At 46.9% G+C, this 18,902-nt stretch overlaps 1 protein-coding gene across 3 annotated transcripts in view; it reads right to left on the bottom strand.

Annotated features, from left to right (window-relative positions):
- Positions 1-18,902, bottom strand: part of NCOA6 (nuclear receptor coactivator 6) — a 1,612,994-nt gene that overhangs the window by 250,693 nt on the left and 1,343,399 nt on the right. For all 3 annotated transcript variants that reach the window (XM_069652283.1, XM_069652284.1, XM_069652285.1), the window contains exon 12: positions 16,125-16,161. In XM_069652283.1, coding sequence (XP_069508384.1) covers positions 16,125-16,161 — 37 coding nt within the window. The remainder of the gene's footprint in view (positions 1-16,124; positions 16,162-18,902) is intronic.

The raw sequence follows: 18,902 nt of genomic DNA, 5'->3' as shown, positions 1-18,902 counted from the left end.
TCCCTCTGGAACAGCCTTCCTGCCTCCCTGAAACTTGAGGAGAACCATCTCCGGTTCCGGAAGCACCTCAAAACCTTCCTCTTCGCTTCTGCCTTCTCTCTCCCTCTCCCTTGCTAAACCTGCTAAACTCCCCACTGAAGTCTGCACTAAACCTGCATCTGGGCCACTCTGTGACCTCGGTCCAGGGCCCAGCCACTCTCCACTTGCACTGCCTCCCTGGCTCCTCCTGCACTGTGGGACTGTCACTGCATCCCTACAGCCCCCTTCCCAGCACTTGCTCTGCACTTACCCCGCACTTGCCACCAGCTGGCCCTTTTATTTATTATTTATTATTTATTATTTTATTACGCTACTTACCTTGTACTGCACTTTCCCCCCCCTACCTCCTCCCCCTGCACTTTCTCCTTTTCCCCTTACCTCTGCACTTGCACGATCTGAATGACACCTGGCCTAGTAGGATCGTTTGTCTGTCTTCCCCTTGTTTCCCTCCCTCCCTGCCTCGTCGCGCCTTGAAACACTTGTGTATAGGCGCGTTACAAATACCATATCATATCATATCATATCATACCTGGCCATCTGCAGTTTACTCACAGCTTTTACGCTTGGTTCAAATAGGCCACAGTGAGAATGTATCCTCCCCTGTCACTTAAATTTGGTTTTACAGCAGGTTACCCGCCCTATGCTCTATGGGAATAGTCTTTGGTTACAAATGGGAACAAACCCAATATAGACAAGAATGTTTCTTGTGCATCTCATGCTCCCAAGCACATTGTCATTCTATTTCTGAATTAGAGGGGAGTGGCTAACAGGGAGACAACAGCTGCTCCTTCGTGTGGAATTTTCAAGTCTGACAAAATGTGCCAGCACTCCTCCCTCCAGGCTCACAGACCACAAGCTGCACCATGATATGGGGGTGTGGGCCACATCCTTCAATTCGAACCCAAATCTTGGGCCAGATTCACAACCAACAATAATAAATTCATCACAACAGGGCTGAGGCATACATTATTGCAGGGTTGCATCCTGTAACCAGCATCATCCACACAAGTCAACATCTTTTCTGAAGTCATGTGGTGCCCCATCTGGCAATCTGGGGCCCCCACACTGGTCAGACTCACCCTCTCGAAGCGCGTCACACTGGTGGCACTCAGGACATGCTCTTCACTTTATTTTATAGCTTCTTACTTCGGGCATCACAATCCCCTCTCGTCTTGATGAAGCCCTCATCTTTGGGCTTCCATGTGGGCCCTCGATATGCGCTCTGCCAGTTATTCATTGCGCTCATCTCCACCACGGGTTGTTGCATCAAGTGCTTGTTGGGGTTCAGCTAACAGCGGTCACCATTATGGTGGCATCAGCACATTTTAAAGTCTGGGACAGTCCAACCCCGAAGCCAGTGTGGAATCACTCCATCTTGTGCCACAGTTTTAACCAGAACCCAAATTTGTAATTGACAGGGCTAAATTTCAGGAAGTGAAATTAAATTTAAAAAAATCTAATTCAGATCCTGTTTCATTCCACAATTTCTTTTTGATCCAAATGATAAATTAGGTTCGACAATATGAACCTCAATCAAGGTAGTCTGTACATATAACAGATGTTTCACATAAAAAACTATGTTTTTGAAAACCCTACATATACAAATTTAGGAATGACAATAACTTAATAAGGAACACAAGTTCTTAAAAAAAGCTACCATCAGCATGCTGTTACTATAAAGCATAAACACATTTTCTGTTACCCATATTAAATACACTACGTGCATAACATACTATGACGTGCAGTGACACACCAGGTTATACAAATATTACCATTATAATTCCCTCATTTTTCTTAGGCCAGTCCGAGATCTAACGAAGAGCAGCACCAGTCCTCCATCATCAGATCGCTCAATCTTGGTAAAAAATAATTCCCTATAAAGCTTTACAGTCCTGAAACTACTATATGTTCATATCAAAAATATTTATTCAAAAAACTAAATTAGCGGGGGGCGCTGTTGCGCCGATACAAGATGGCCACCTGCTAGAGGAGCTCCGGACGGGGAGAGCATTATAAACCTGCTGAACGCCGGCTACCGACATCTATTCTGCCTCACACTTGCGGTGCCCGCTCATAACCCTCTTCGCTGCAGCCCTAAAAGGTTTCGTCCCCCACCGCCCTTCCTGGACTGCGCGGCGGCCCTCTGGCTGAGACGGGGCTGCGGGTGCTCGCATCAGGCCGTGTCACGACTCCGGCGCCTGCGGCTCTCCATCCACTTGAGAGCATGGCGCCGCGGCCTGCTGTGGGGGAGAGGCGCCGCAGCCCTCCTTGGCGGCCTGGCTTTCTCGGCCTGGGGGCCGCCCTACATCGCTTCTGCGGGCGACTGAGCCCTTCCGAGAGAACCTGTGGATCCTGCGGCGCCCTGCGGGTGCCTTCCTGTGAACTCTGGTGGCGCCGAGCCCGGATCCCTCCCGCCGCTCGTCTCGCGCCACGGAGGGCGGAGACGCTCCCGGGAGCCCAGGCGACGCCACACCACATCCTGCTGCCCTCAGCTGCCCCCCTCCTACAGACCACTGATCACAGCCCACAATAAGGTAGGGGGGCACGCGGGGGTTGAGGGCGACCTGACTGGCTCGGTCCCTGGGCTCCGCGCGCTCACCGGAGGCTGCCCTTCATTTATCACATCCTGCACTGACGTCTGTTGTGGCCTGTCGCCCGGGGCCCTTTTTGGCGCTGTTGGATCCCTGCGCATTGTGCCTGCTTTCCCACTTCTACTGTCCCCCACAGCGGATTGAGCCCTCGCTTACGCGTTGCTGCCTCACACTTGGCTGGTGTACTGCACGCCTCTCCTCACCTGCATACCTACAGTCAGCTAGCCTGCACGCCTCCTCTGGACTCCAGTAACCCCCCACCCCCCATAGACTGTACCATTTGTGTGCCGGGGTGCTGCTGCGATCACTCAACTGTTTTGGGGTGCGCAGGCCGGTGTGGCTGCGGAGCTGGTGCTGCTCCCCTGCCGGAGGCCCTTGGCGAGTCTCTCCGGATATTGACCCCTCCTGCAGACCTCCATTTGTCCCGGATCCCTGGCTGCGGGTCCCCCACTTGTTCAACTGCTGCACCCTGGTCTCGGCTGGGCGTCCCACTGCAGGGCACCCTGTCCCCGGCCCCACTTTCACACCGCGACGATTGGCGTTCTCCACCCCTCTTGTATGCACAGAGGCGCTCCGGGGCTGGTGTGGGGGGCCATCTCAACCACGGTGATACCTGTGGCCTCTGTGTGCTTCCCGGTGCACTCGGCCCTGCACCGCTGCCTGCCTGTAATACTACTGAACACCTTCCCACCTGCCACAGGAACGTTGTCTGTTCGCCTTCTCCCTTCTCGCAGCGAGCCAGCTACTCTAAGCCTCCCACGGTTGTGCCCCCATTGCTTTTAATGAAAGCACACTTAGACTTACAGCTCTGCTCCCAGGGGCCTCGTGCCACCTCAACTATACTGTCTATAACCGTGTGCCCACTCGCCACCCCACCTTTATATTAACTGTACATACGCTCCACGCCCCATGACCTAGGGGTGGGCACCCGCATTGGCACCTAGTTTGCCCCCTCAACCTCCTTGCAGAGGCTGGAGCACCCCGACCTGGGCTCCACCGTCACTGTGCACGCCCTACCCTTGAGCCAGCAACTGCGCCACGTCCTCTTGCGTTACATCACTGATCCAACGATCCATGGGCAATATCACGTCTGGTCCACCCCTCCGGTCCCTGTTGCCTCGCCTTCTTGCCCTGTGTACTCTGGCGGCTGGGTCCTGGTCGCCGGACGCGGCCTACCACCATGACTAAGGGAGCCGGTTCTAGCAAGAAGCAAAGTTCACTAAACATGTTTACTAAGACCCCCTCCAAGCCACTGACTGACCCTCCGGAGGAATCACCGACCACCATGGCACTCTCAACCTCTGACGACTCGCAGAAAATGCTGGAGTACATGCGAGAGGGCTTCACTACGCTCCACGCTAAGTTAGACGATATGAATGGGACCATCTCGTTTATAAAGGCCCAAATCGAATGGACAAACAGCATGGTCGCCAAAGTCGAGACACGGGTTGGCACTGCGGAGGACGACCTGGTTACCTTACGCACCGCTGTAACCACCTTGACCAGCCGGGTCTCCATGGTTGAGAAGAAAAATGATGACCTCGAATCCCGCTCCAGGAGGAATAACCTCTGCATTGTTGGTATACCGGAGGACAACATTCGTGAGCCCATGGAGGATTACGTCGAACGCACCCTCGTGGCGCTCCTGGATAACCAAGCTCTCGGCACAATTTGCAGTGGGGAGAGCCCACCGATCCTTGACCGCAAGGCCTAGGCCGGGTGCCCCACCCCGACCTATCATAGCCAGAATCCTCAATTTCCGTGACCGTGATGCGCTGCTCCGCGCGGCCAGGGCCAAAGGGGAGCTGCATCTTGGGGCGGCGAGAATACACTTGTATCCGGATTACTCTGTGGCTGTGCAACAAGAGCGTAAAACCTTCCTCACGGTGAAAAAGAGACTTCGAGACTTAGGAGTCAAGTACTCCATGCTCTTTCCCGACAAGCTGAGGATTGAACATTCCAATCAAACGTACTTCTTCACCATCCGAGAGGAGGCTTTGAAGTTTATAGACTAACACATTCCTGGCTGATCTAAACAGTGTTAATATGAGTATCATGTTTTTTCAATATCTGTTAACATACTTGGGCCACGGGACAGGACCGCCACGGCGCTCTCTCCCTCACGATGGCCACTGTTCATCGTAGCTTACTGCTGCACAAGTTGCCTCTGTTGCCCCATTACCTCTCTGTGTAGCTGACGTTTCGTTGCCATACTGCTGCATCGTAAACTGTAATGTCTGTTTCTTGTTGGGTTCCCAGCTTGGGGCTACCCTGCTCTTCAACCCACCCACTTCTGTATTATGTTCCAGGACCCTGCCCCCCCCCCCCCATGACTAGGATCACGCCCAATTCTTTTGGTGCATTGTCCGGGCACATGGCCCCACCCCATTCTCCCGTGGGTCCTTGCTTATAGATCTGGGCTGATGTAACCTGCACCCACTCTAAATGCTCCGCTTTATCCTACTACGTAACATAAATCTCCTTACGCTCTTCCCAGTCCGGTCGCCATCGCCCGGCTGCTAACAGACCCCCAGGCGTTGATGCCTAAAAGTTTATGGTTGTTCTGGTTTTGTTCGGGTTTCGTCCCTCTGATTGGGGGAGGGATGCGAGTGGGGGGTTGGAAGGGAACGTTATGGTTTTAAAATGTCTTGACAGCCTCCGGAGGTCCCGCAGGCACCGCGCCCATTCAATTCATATATGCAGTCAGGCGACCGCATACCCCTAAGGTACACACCTTTCATGTCACTGGAGTCCATCTTTGCTTATTCCACCGTCACTCCTACGAATATGGCTGACACTTCTCTAACCTTTATGAGCTGGAATGTCAGGGGATTAGGCCATTATAAGAAGATGCGGCAGATTCAGCTCCACGCTGAACGCCACAGAGTAAAGATCCTATGTTTACAGGAAACCCATGCTCGCTCGGAGCAATTTGAACGATTCGCCAAGCAATGGGGCCCCCAGAGATATTACACAAATTATTCCACTCAGAATCGAGCCACCCTCACTCTAATACACAGAAGTTTGAAGTTTACCTGTCAGTAATCCTACATAGATCCACTTGGAAGATTTGTACTCATCACTGGTACATTACAACACCAGGAGATAGTTATCCTGAACATATATGGTCCTAACGTTGACGACCCTAATTTCTACCTTCACCTAGCCACTCTACTTGAGAGCTACCCCCTGATTCCTATTTTATGGGGCGGGGACTTCAATACGATATTAGATGTCACCTTGGATAGGTCGGGTTCTCGTCCTCGCCAACTGTCTAAGGCAGCCTACTCTATCTTGGCTTAGCTCCCCCGCTTGGCACTGGTGGACGCTTGGCGCCTGTTGCATCCTGATGACCGCACATACTCCTTTTACTCCTCAGTGCATGATTGCCACTCTAGAATAGATAGATGGCTTGTCACAGACATACTGGTTAGATGCGTAACTCACTTGGCCATTCTCCCCAGGACACTGTCGGACCACTCACCGGTACTCATCTTTAAATTGGGGATCAGACGCTAAAAAAACAAGACAGTGGAGGATGAGTCCTCACGCGCTTCTTGACCAGGTTTTTGCCTCCGAGCTGGAATCCTCCATCGAGGAATATTTCGAGATTAACAAACTCTGTCTCCACGCACGCTGTGCTCTGGGAAGCCTTCAAGGCACACACGAGAGGGGTCGCCATCTCCAAGAGCAGTGGCATCCTTAAGGGCATCCGTGCTGAAATCGCCACCAGCGAATCAGCCCCATCTGTCTATGAATCCCAATACGCTGTGGATCACTCTCCGGCTACATTAGCGATGCTGGGTTCTGAGCTGGACAGGTTCCGTGGCCTTGCCGAGCGCGAGGAAATACGGCGAGGGTGAGCGCCCCGGTAGAATGTTAGCTAGGCTGCTACGCCGCGAATTCGGTGCCCCCAACATACCGGCCATTACTAGACCAGATGGCACACTCGCCGCCTCCCCTCAAGACATCAATTCTGAGTTTCTCGCGTTTTACACCTCCCTGTACTCGGAGTTTGACATTTCCCAGATTTCTGAAATCAATTCCTATTTAGAGAACCTCCCTTTATCAGTCCTGACAGCCGACACTAGCGCCTCCCTCGAGAGGCCCTTCACCCTAGAGGAAATTGTAGAGGCCATCGAGTCACTGGCATCGGGGAAGGCTCCCGGCCCTGATGGGCTCCAGATTGACTTCTACAAACTATACAAGGCCCATCTAGCGCCACACCTACTGACCCTATGGGAAGAATCGTGCGACATGAGCATACTTCCACCGTCTCTCCGGGAGGCATTGATTACGGTGCTCCTCAAGCCTGGTAAAGTCCCCACGCAGTGTAGCTCTTACCGACCCCTCTCGCTGATTAATAGTGATATTAAAATATTTGCCAAACTACTTGCCAACCGCTTAGACCCATACATGTCCCACATTGTTCATCCAGACCAGGCTGGTTTCGTCCCCGGCAGGTCCACCTCCCTAAATTTACGGAGACTCTTCAATGTTGTCAGCAGAATCGACCCGGCCACACAAGCAGTGGCAGCCACATTGGACATGCAAAAGGCATTTGATTCAGTTTCTTGGAAATACCTGTGGGGTGTTCTCGAGAAATGCAAATTTGGCCCCAACTTCCGCGCCTGGGTAAAGCTCCTTTACACCGCCCCGTCAGCCAAGGTCCGTACGGAAGACAGGTGCTCTTCCCCCTTTCAGATATTTAGAGGTACACGCCAGGGATGCCCCTTCTCCCCACTCATTTTTGCTATAGCCATGGAGCCCTTCGCTGACATGATTCGGCAGTCACACTCGCACAGAGTGCTGCGCACATCTGGCCAGACTGACAGTCTCCTTTTATGCCGATGATACCCTGCTGTTTGTTCGATCCCCTGATATTAATCTTTCACCTATACTGACAGACGTGGCTCGATTTGGGGACATATCCGGTTTGAGGGTTCATTGCTCCAAGTCCACATTATTCCCACTCACAGATTCGACACGACCCCCCCCGATCTACATGGGTTCAACTTGGCTCCTTCTAGCTTCACCTACCTTGGGGTGGTGGTCTCCCGGCACACGTCACAGCTACGTGATGACAATTATCACGCTTATTTAACTAACCTGGAGGCTAGAACCTCCAGCTGGACTAAACTTCCCTTCTCAATAGCATGCAGAATAGGCATACTAAAAATGATTGTATTACTTCAATTACTGTACCGATTTACCAATCTGCCTCTGTGGCCTGGGGATACCTTTTTTCCAAACACTGCGCACCACATGTAACACCTTCCTCTGGCACTCGGGGGCCGTCCGGCTTAAATTGACTACACTAACTTCTCCTAAGGCGTTGGGCGGTTTCAGCGCACCCGATTTTATCAGATACTGGGTGGTGGCCCAATTACAGTTCGCTGCATTCTGGTTCAACACCATTGATCCTCCCCCACATGTCCGCCTTGAGACAAGCTGTCTGTGACCGAGTGATCGGTTCCCTGGTCCTCCAACCAATCCCCCCTGACTTAAACTCTGCGAATCCGGTAGCTAGTACATCCTTGGCACTGACCAAACTCTGGTCCATGGTCGACACACCTTGCCCATTCCATGGGGACCTGCCACTGTGGAACTTCCTTCCCGATGTTCCACACATTCGGCCTTTGGTGGTCACTCGCTGGGCCGCTGCCGGCTTCCTGACCCTAGGCGATGCCTTTGAACAGGGAAACTTTATAGAATGGTCTGACCTTCCTCCTTCACTCAGGCGCCGACCCTCGGTGTGGCTACAGTACTCTTCACTCCGAGCACATCTCAAGTCCAGATATTCAGACTTCCCCGCCTTGCCCACTGATGAACCTATAGTTGAGGAGCTTTGCTCCTATCTCTCCTTCAGAGCCAAGGTGTCGAGGCTCTATTCCTTATTGCAGACTAGAGCGGCCCCCCACTTTACCGAGCTGAGAAGCAGATGGGAGGAGGACCTTGGTACTGAGATTACCGACGAGAGGTGGTCTTGGATGTGCGCTCGTACCCACGAGGTCTCCTACAAGACTAAATTTAAACTCATTCGGTTTAAAATTTTACACAGGTATCATACACCTATGAGACTCCACTGTGTGTTTAACGCCAACCCCCCCACTTGTCCTAGGTGCGGCGCAGATCAAGCCTCCTATATACACAAGTTGTGGCTCTGTCCCTGTCTGTCCCAATTTTGGCTAGACATTTTCTCTACATTGTCTGACATTCTGGACCACCCAATCACCCCCACCCCACTGCACTGCTTATTCCATGACTTCCCGCAGTTACCCCGTGATGCTAAGAAACTGGCAGGTCTCTGCATGCTACTGGCAGTTCGCTGTATATTACTCTGTTGGCTCCGCCCTAGAGCGCCTACCTATACACAATGGCTCAGATCGGTCACATGGGCTCACGATACTGAGCAGTCCTGGAGCGCGATGCAGCATTCACACTCCAGGCCGAGGGACATCTCGCCGAGATTCCGAGACTATATCTCTGCCATGACCTCACCGCCCACTTCTCCCTCTACTTTCCCAGTTGGTTCCCCTTAAATAGTGTCCTGTTATGGTGTATGTATTAATACGTTGTATATTGCCTTTTATCAATATGCTACATTTACGCAATATGTATTGTTTATTATTTGTATTGTTTGCTTTTAGCGCTGGTGCCATGTGGCGCCTCTGGTTTTTGTTGTGCTGTCAAGTCAATAAAAAGAGTTTAAAAAAAAGAAATTAGCTTCCTTCAGCTTTTACATTTAGTCTTCTGTCCATTATTTCCATGTATAACTTTTCTCTGTAGTAGAATGCACATATTCAGAAGTTAACCATTCATAAGAGTAATGAAAAATGTTCTTTTACGTTAACAGTATTCTATGCTCAACCCCATTCGATCCTTGCCTTGTACCCAAATGCTTTCACATTATCTGTATCCACTTATCAATATCCCTGTATAGCCTGGGTTACAAAATGGAGTTTTAGCACAAACACTAAACTGCCACCATAAATAAGGAACCTCAACAGAAATTACGTAAATGTATTAGCTAGTGTGATGATGCATCAACTCTATCCTTGCATACTTTCTACAGTGCAACATACTCCAAGATAACGTTTTCTAATCAGTGAATAATGTATTAACATCTCTTTCCACCAGACATTGGTATTTGTAAGTTAAATATGATTATAATAATTGTAGAAACATATCATGCTAAACACATTAGCCAGTGAACCTTACTACAAAGCATAACAAAATAATTCCGCTCAAGTAGTACCACAAGCCCCTGATGGAGAAACGGGGGAAAGGTTATATCCATCGATAATTGTGAGAGCAAACTGAACTTTTGCTCCAGACTTTCCCTCAAGAAAAAGTATGTCCAAGTTCCTTAATAACTGGGACAGACATGGCGTTTCAAGCAGCCAGGAAGAGAGTGGAGATCTGCTGTCAATGCATAGGACTCTTTGCTCTCTGACTTCAGTTCCTCAGAACAGGTGAGAATACATTCTTTCTCAACTGTGATAGTTACATGATCAAGGCTATAAATGCATAATCAGCTTTCACTCTAAGATGAAAGAAATTCATGATGCGAGAAGATTCACTTTTTCATTAATTCAGAATCTGCAATGCAGGTTTTGGAGCACCTTAAAGAAAGAAGTGTGCCATAGGCAATGGGTAGTACAAACTCCTCAAGGGGATGGAGGTGGAGAGGAGTTTTGCTCTTGGAAAACTTATCTTACCTTCACATATGTTCTCACATGTTTTTTGACTTATGCACAACAATCTAAATTCTTACTTTAATTAGGGTAATGCAGGCTAGTCAAGAGTCTAGGCAGAGGGTGGTGGCGACTAGTACAACAAGAAAAAGGGCACAGTATCTCAGTCAATCTACTTGTTGCGAGGAACATAGTGGAGGTATGTGTAAATCCACCTCTTTCAGAGATGGGTATGCATGTATATTAAGAGGAATGAGGGAGGGCTATCAAAGCTTGCCTGAATGCTAAATCAATAAGGCCAGACAGGTATCCGGATGATGCCTAACAGACGTCCTAGTGGCTGCTGAACAACAGCAATAGGGCAGGGGCATTTGTGGAGATTGGGTAACGTGGCAAGACCAATATTGTAATAATACCAACAACGGGGAACGCTAATCTAGCAGTATCTGTCTCAGCAGACTTCCCTTTTCAATGCCGACAACACAATCTATAGAGAAATATTGGGCACAAGACTGCTAGTGTTGCACACACTATTGTTAGTGAATATCAGGTATCCGGCAATATTATCCCCATACATATGGTCGCTGGGAAAAGGCTGTGGCGACTTTATATACGTGACCATATTTATGGGGTCAAGGGAAGCGGGGGGAGTCCCCTTCTCCCCTCTGGAAAAACAAGGTTTTGGGGTTTGCAGGGGTGTTCCCCTGCATGTTCAATGTGGTAATGTCCCTGCAAACCATGGCCATTTTCTGGCAACATTTTTGTCAGACGACATTTATTGCAGGGACATCATCACATGGAACCGAATATCAGCATGTTATTATGCTCAGGAAGAGTACAGTAGACACATCTGGGGCTCCCAGTGCTGTTGTACAATTCGTGATGCAGAGAAAGTATTTGACTTAATGGGCTACGTCTTCCCAAGTTGTAAAGCAAAGGTATAGTATTTGCCATTTATATGGCAAGCATATCACTCCTGCTAGGCATGACATTCCTCTGCAGAGGTAAACTAAGGTGCACAGTCGTGGTCGCACACAGTGGCAATCAGTACCAGACAGGGCGACCCACTTTCACCCTATTTGCTCTGTGTGTCAAACCTTGAGCACAGATTATAAGACAAGAGACGCTGATCTCCCTGGTAATACAAACTTTTCACTATCGGGTGGCACACACAATCACAATTCATTTGGATGATATTGTGGCATATACTGCGGATCAAGTGCAATCAACTCCTCATGTGCAGTAGTTAGCCAAGTCTGAGGTTACCAAACTAATTTGACAAAGACTCAGCACCTGGCGTGCAACAGTCCAGGGTATCACACTTCTACTTAATCATAATGTAGAACTGTCCTTCAAGCAGGAACACAGAAGGTGATTTAGTGTAGATATCGAAATTGCCTGGAACCATTTAGCTCCTGGTTCTAGCCCATAAGCTTGATGCAAACTACTAGAGGAGCACCTTTTTGACTTTTCAGTCAAATTGATTTTACACAATTATACCTATGGGATATTAAATCCGTATGTTTGAAAATTGTGACTAAGCTTCAGTTCATCCAATGCTTTTTTCATCCCTGTACAAAAACGCGGTAACGTGTCATCAGGCGGAAAAGACCCTATGTGTAGCCTATTAGTTGCTCTGCTGTACCGCCACATCGGATTATAAAACTCATAGCATTCTAGAGCTGGATCCTGCTCACTAATTGATGTCATATACTAGGAGCTGTTCTTAGTTCCTAATCTTTGCCTGGATCACTTAGAGTTCATAGGTTTATACCATGCAAAGCCCCCAGCTACTACAGGATAATTGCCTTAAAGAAAAAACTGTCAGAAGTGATAGGGACAGCGATCTACCTCTTACTGAAGGATGTCATCCTTGGCAATCCTCCAAATTGGGTATTGACATATGGACAAGTCTTTATATGGACAGCAATTCTAGTGGCATGTTTAGCTATTGCATGCCAGTGAAAGCACTATAACCCCCTACTATTTGATCATCAGTTAATGAACTGGATGAATACCTGCTGTATAGAAACTAATTTTAATGTTTAACAGCAAACGTAATCGTCTGGCAGGGTTACATGTCTGAGGTTGAGAAGTGTGCAAGAGTGACTTAAAGAGTCCTTGGACACCAACCCCTACATGAAGTTAAACCCAGAGGTAGTATGTGGCAGATCCCCCTTGGCCTTTCTCCTGCTCCCAGGCTCTTTGCACATGTAGAGTCATTCCCAGAAATGGTCAGAGTTTGCAATTATCAATCATGTTCTCTGGTATGTGCCCATATTTACTGCGATCGCTGCCCACAAACCTCAAAAGCAGGCATCAGTCAGATGCATTTTTTGCAATCGGAGTAGTAAACTGTGGGCCGTAGTTTACTCCAAGTCAGAAAGAGTGCGGCTCAGGGCACGGATAGGTGGAAGAGACACGGTGGGTGGGCGGAGAAGTGACCATGGTCAAATCTGATGGAGCTCATGATACAGCCTCTTCAATTCAGTCCTCAATACAGACTCCCAGCTGTTCAGGTGGGAAGAGACAAAGATGAACAGGCAGGTCCAGCAAAACAACCCAACATTGTTCAAGCCAAGAATGCCAAGAAGCACAGGGTGAGTCAGCAGGTGGAAGGCAGAGGCAGTCAGGCCTGAGTTGGACAAGAGTCAGGGTGCCAAGGCTCAAGTTGAAAGCCTTACTGACCTTTGTCCAAGAGGTGTTAGGGCGCAAAAATTAACACCACAAAAAAAAAGAAAATGGAGATGCTAGCCGACAGCTGTGTTCTGGTGGCACAAGCAAGTCTAATTAGCAAGTCCACCGATGATACTAAATAACATGTGTCAGCTCAGCTGAGAGGAGAAGATCTGATATCCAAATGCCCTTGGCAGATGGAATTTAATGGTCACCTGGTCCCCAGGAAAACCATCTTCATCATGCTACATAATGAAGGATCCTCAGGTGCAAATAACTATCCGAGGAACTGGGAGTCACTTTATGGCCGCTTTTCCCACGAGTGCTTGTCGAACTTGAAACCTATAGTGAGCCCTGCAAAATGACAACTATCAGGTCCACATCCCTCACCATGTTTAAGGTCAAGTGTTCATACTTGGTTTTCACTTTTTGCTCGTATATCGGTGTGTAGAGTATGATGAAACCTTTGGTTACCCAGTCTGCCTCTCGAGTACTCCCTTAACCCACTGTTTAATATAATTAGTTGTGTACTTTGCATATATATTCACATTTTTCTTGCTTTCTTTGGTATTTAAGTATATGAATTGGGCAGGCGAGCACCAGATTTTATGAAATACTACAGAGTAACCATCTTTCAATTTGTGTGGTCATGGTTTCAGGAGGGGCCAGGCCATCAGATGTCATGCATGACTAACCATTGTGTACCACAGATCAGGCCTTAAAATGTGCATTTGCCACTAGCCATTGGCTAGGGTATTGTACATTTTGACCGTATCCAAACGGTTGCACGTACAAAAAGATCTAAAATGCTACCACCAAAGGTTCGAACACCAACGGTTTGAACCTTTGATGGTAGTATTGCACACTATAGCGAGTGGGGGTTGGGGAGAAACCCCTGCAGCCCCCGTAAAAGAAAAAGAAAAAACAAAGAACGAAAAGGACCCTGCGGCGCCGGTTCCCGATCACGGAAGTGAATGGGAACTGGCGCCGCAGGGACTGAGCGTTAAGAAAAAGGTAAGTGGGGTTTGTTTATGTTGGGGGGGGTGTTGTGGGTGGGGGTGTGGGTATGTACGCGTGTTCGCATGGGAACGGTGCAAACTTTTGGTGGTTCGCACCTTTCTCGTGCAAACTTACCGGCCGCGGGCAAATCAGCCGCGGTCAGATCACGTAGATCCATTGCCTAGTGATAATGACTTGTAGCGAGTAAAACATTGTGTGCTCTGTGTATGTGGAATTGAGGGGGCAAGTTCATTTTTATGCCTGGTTAGTAGCTTGCAACTTGAAATTCGGACACCCGACCCAGATCATTATTGGAGGTAATAATGACAGGGGAAGATGCTCAGACTCCACTGCCAGTAGAAATAATAGTAATCTGAACTGTTGCCAGAGTATCCTTATGAAAAGAGAGAACGTTGGGATGGGTAATAAAATAAAAGTTGTAATCAAGTGAAGCGAATTCCAGTATTGGGTAAATTGCAACTCAGGAAGCAGTGTGCACTTTCTGAATTATACTAGAGTGTTGGCAGAAATTATGAAAACGTTCAGCTGTCTATGCTGTGAACATAAATATGACAACTTGGGAACAGGGGGTAGATGCGTCTAAAGTTGAAGCTCTAATCCAGGGTCTGGGATACATGGGAGAATGAGGAAGGTTGGTTACTAGACAGAAGACACAAAAGCAAATAGAGCATTTGCACATAATAATCAAGTACTGGGTAATAGATGAGTCAAACTGATGTGTTACAGTGGCCTTATGCAGGCTTACATCACTTTAGACGTACTACACAAAAAGAGTAGAATGAAAAGTCTGTCATGCTGAACGTGTTGATTGGAACCAGCCGACTTCCTGAAAACGTGGTGGCAGGGCCAAGAACAGACTGTTTCTTGGTAGGTGTGGTAAAGAAGCAAGTGAGCTATTTAGACTGGTGACTTTAGATTAAAGTATGCTTACATGGGCTGTTGCTGATGAAACAGAAATGGACATAGCATACATTTTAGTGTTATGCCTAGTAGTGGCAAAATACTGTAAAGACATTAATTGGCAGAAGGGAAGGACTCCTCTGGTCGCTAGTTGGCTCCGAAGCCTAAGAAAATGGGCTGCAGTTGAGTATAATTTATATTAGTCCAGGGCAGGGATTTGTCCAGATACATAAACTTACAAAGGGTGATGGAGGAGATGGACTACCGAAAATGACATCTGGCCACCCTGATCCCGGTTTGTTTCCTACTGATCTAAAATTAAAAGGTGTTGAGGAGGATGTGTTTTTCCTACATGCAAGACAAAATAGACCTCTGTTATAGCAGTGGAACATTTTAAATATGGGAATGATAAAGATGGACACTGAAGACAACACTGTGTGCACCTTAAAGCAATACAAATACCGTCAATGAATTATGTATTTAATTGTTCAGTAACTAATAGGTTTTTCCTTTCTCTTCCACAGTTATGAACTTGAAATGGAAGTATTATTGATGAATTGTTCATATAAAATTCAATAAACATATGCCTATTTAAAAACCATTGTGGGGAAGCCTGAATGGTAGTGCTCATAGGCAATCTAGTTGTTCAAAGGAATAAGCAAGTGGTTATTAAAATGCTGTTTCAGGAGGAAGCATCTGACACGAAAAAGCCCTTCATCTTGCTACGATCTGTAAATTGAGCACCATTGCATGCGTTAAGCCATTTAATATTAAAGGCTTTGAAAGATGTAGGAAACCAGCATACAGAGCACTACAAAAATGTATCTGATATAATTTTAAAATGATTATTGGTGTTTACAATGAGGATATACTTTTATAAGTACTTTGACAGTGGAACCAGTATTTGGCATTGATTAATTTTCTTAAGGACGTTTTTACCTCAATTGACAACTTTCACTTTACTTCAGAGTATTACGATCTGTAGGATCGCCTTACTTGAATTGAACTTTTCTCTTTTTAGATTGTAAATTTGTGTACATGGACAAGAATGGCAAAAGTTTTTTTTAAAACCAAATGCAAATAATAATTACTTAGCTGTGTTCCGAACTCTAATCAAAACATCAGTAAAGTCTCCCTACCACAAACCAAGGCCATTGAAAGCAAATTCTTTGAGCAATATCAACGTAAAATGACACCTTACCTCTGACCAATGTTTAAAGTGCTGTTAACCTCTCCTTCTGCAAGACAAAAGATCAAAAAGTGAGCTTGTTTGACATCTTCAAAATCTCAGTTTAAGGCTTTTGATCTCACTATGCTCTAAGAATGTGTGAGGTACTTTGAAGAGTTAGCGTGTGACATTAGGTAAACATACTACCTTTAGTGCACAGATAGCAGCCTTTTTAACGATGCACATATAAAGTCAATGAAACCCCTAAAATCTATTTTAGGACCATTAGCACGGCAGCAAAAGCAAATTGAAGTAGATTCTGGGAGCTGTCAACCTCCATGATACACACATGACAGCTCATGCAACAGTATAAAATGGTAAATTTAGCTCAATAAAATGATTTCCTTGTTTCTTGATATGATATGGCATTTATAACGCACCTATACACAAGTTTTTCAACGCGTGATGAGGCACGTTACATTTAGAGAAACTACACCACAATGCTCCATGATAAAACATTTCAGAAAGTGGAGAAAATCAGTCTTTTGTTCAAAGGTTGATATGCACAAGACCACCCATCCCCCCACCCCACCACCCCTTAGCCTTGTCAAACGTTCTTTGATTCTGGACCAACAAGTACACACTCTCCAGTTTAACTGCATAGAAAAGCAGGTCTAGAAAAAGTCTACCACACGTGTCCACAGACAGGTACATGGATAATATCGTTTACTGGTAGTCTCTCGGGGTGTGATAAAAACTTTTAGTACTAATCCTCCAGCTTAGAACTTTCAATGCCATCTTTCTGCTCATTCCATAAATGAATTGTTTAAACCACACAGCACTATTTGTTTTGGGAGACCCTGTTTTTAATTGTACCACCCTATTTTACTCTTTGAAAACCGACGACTACTGCCAAAAAAAAGAAAAGGGAGGAGAATACTTCCATCAATAAAGGGGAAACAACAAACATGTATTAGAGTTGAACTATATGTTTACCAGCCTCCATTCAGAATGCGAATTACTTTTTTACTCGCAACTTCAAAACAATAGGAAATGAGAGTTAAATCTGGAGATCTGACTGTTCTTTTAAACAGTTAACCACTGAATTGGTGAATCATGATCCTGGATCTTGTATTGAAAGATGTGTAATGTTGGTATTTCTATGGACACTTTTAGCCGACACAAATGCAGTTTTCTTTTAGAGCAAACTCTGAACAAAGTCATGGGCTGACAAATGGACCTTCAAAATGACTGGCAGGGAGCCAACATCCAAATACTATAAGTTTCACCCCCACCAAAACCAAACTCACAATGCATTTATAATGCTTTCTGCAATATTAATAATTACCATACTGCAAGTCAAACCAAAGGAGTGACACCCCAGATTCACAAACATGACAAACCTTTTTTTGGCGTTTCATTCGATCCTTGCAACTGCACTTTCACACTTGAAAGCACATATACCAAGGCATTCTTAACGCTTACCAAGCTGCTTCGAGGTTTCTATTTGCAGTGCATGGACTTTTTCTTCTTCAAAGGACATGCTTTCTATTCTGCCATTGGAATTTTGGCAGGGCCATTGTGAACAACGGGTCTGCAGAGGGTCTTAACCACTGTTAAAAAGCTTGACGTTTTTCTTCCAACATTCTACCTCTATGCTCAGCATCTCCCATAGCAAAAATGTCACCAGACAAATGCTCACTGCAAGTTTCCAAGCATCTTTTCCAACTGTTTTTTGTTTCTTATCTGCATTTAATCCAATTTTGTGATTTATCCGCATTGTAATGGTATTTCAGGCCTGGCAGAGAGGGCTGTAACATGTCATTGTCCCATGCCTTAGTTATGTGCCTTGGGCCCATCTATCTGATGTGGGTCGATAACACCAGTCACAGTCCTGTTCCCAGGACTGGAATGCTTAAATCATCCTCCACTTGATGGCATAAAACCCAGATAGTCGTTCTCTGTTGGTATTGTGCCACTGAGGTGGACAATGATGTCATGCACAGCTGAATAAAGCATGTTGTTAGAGGTAGGGACTAGCAGGGGAGTTGCTAGGTCTGGAAAAGACCCGGGGCTAAGCTGATGTCGGCACTGTTGGGACTGGGGGCTAGCTAGTCTTTTGGCTGTAGCTCCTGAGATTCTATCCGGGGCTACAACCAAAAGATCAGGGGCTATAGCCCCCTTAGCCCCCCCCCCTAGCAACGCCCCTGGGGACTAGTGAACTGAAGCAAGGTTTATTATCTGGCCTGCTTCCTGAGGAGTGCATACAATGAGGTTCAGAACACACCCTGGAGGAGAAACTGCCAGTCTGTTACCGAATATGTATATGTGAGAAGGACAAAATACGGTAAAGAAACACAAAAAGAGACCAGAACTAAATCTATCCATCCTATGTATTGAGTTGTGTGCACATTTATTAAAAGTAGGTTGCAATGATGCTGACGTGGACTCCATTGTAATATTAAAGAGGTTTGTTGCTCTATTCCACAAGGAGTAAGTGGAGGCACTGTGGAGGTCATTTTCAAAGATCTCGTAATTTGGCAGCGTGGCGCTATTACGTATAGAGATACATGTAGGCGGCTCCCCATTGGCAAATTTTAATCATTTCCATTCCGTGGGTACAAATGTGCAGGACAAAAGGCGGCGTTCCAGCATGTACGCCGCCTTTTGGCCGGCACACTTGCCCTCTGCTGTGCGAATGAATAAATGCTACCTACCATGCGTTCCTAATTACAATTAAACGCTGCCTATCATGCTCGCATGGCAGGCAGCATTTCCAATAGATCCCTATGGAGTCCACCTGCATTATGG

This window comes from Ambystoma mexicanum, chromosome 3p, assembly GCF_040938575.1.
Source record: "Ambystoma mexicanum isolate Mex_15411 chromosome 3p, UKY_AmexF1_1, whole genome shotgun sequence".
Lineage (NCBI taxonomy): Eukaryota > Metazoa > Chordata > Amphibia > Caudata > Ambystomatidae > Ambystoma > Ambystoma mexicanum.
Note: the sequence above shows the minus strand (reverse complement) of the source record. Positions and strands in the feature narration are given on the sequence as shown.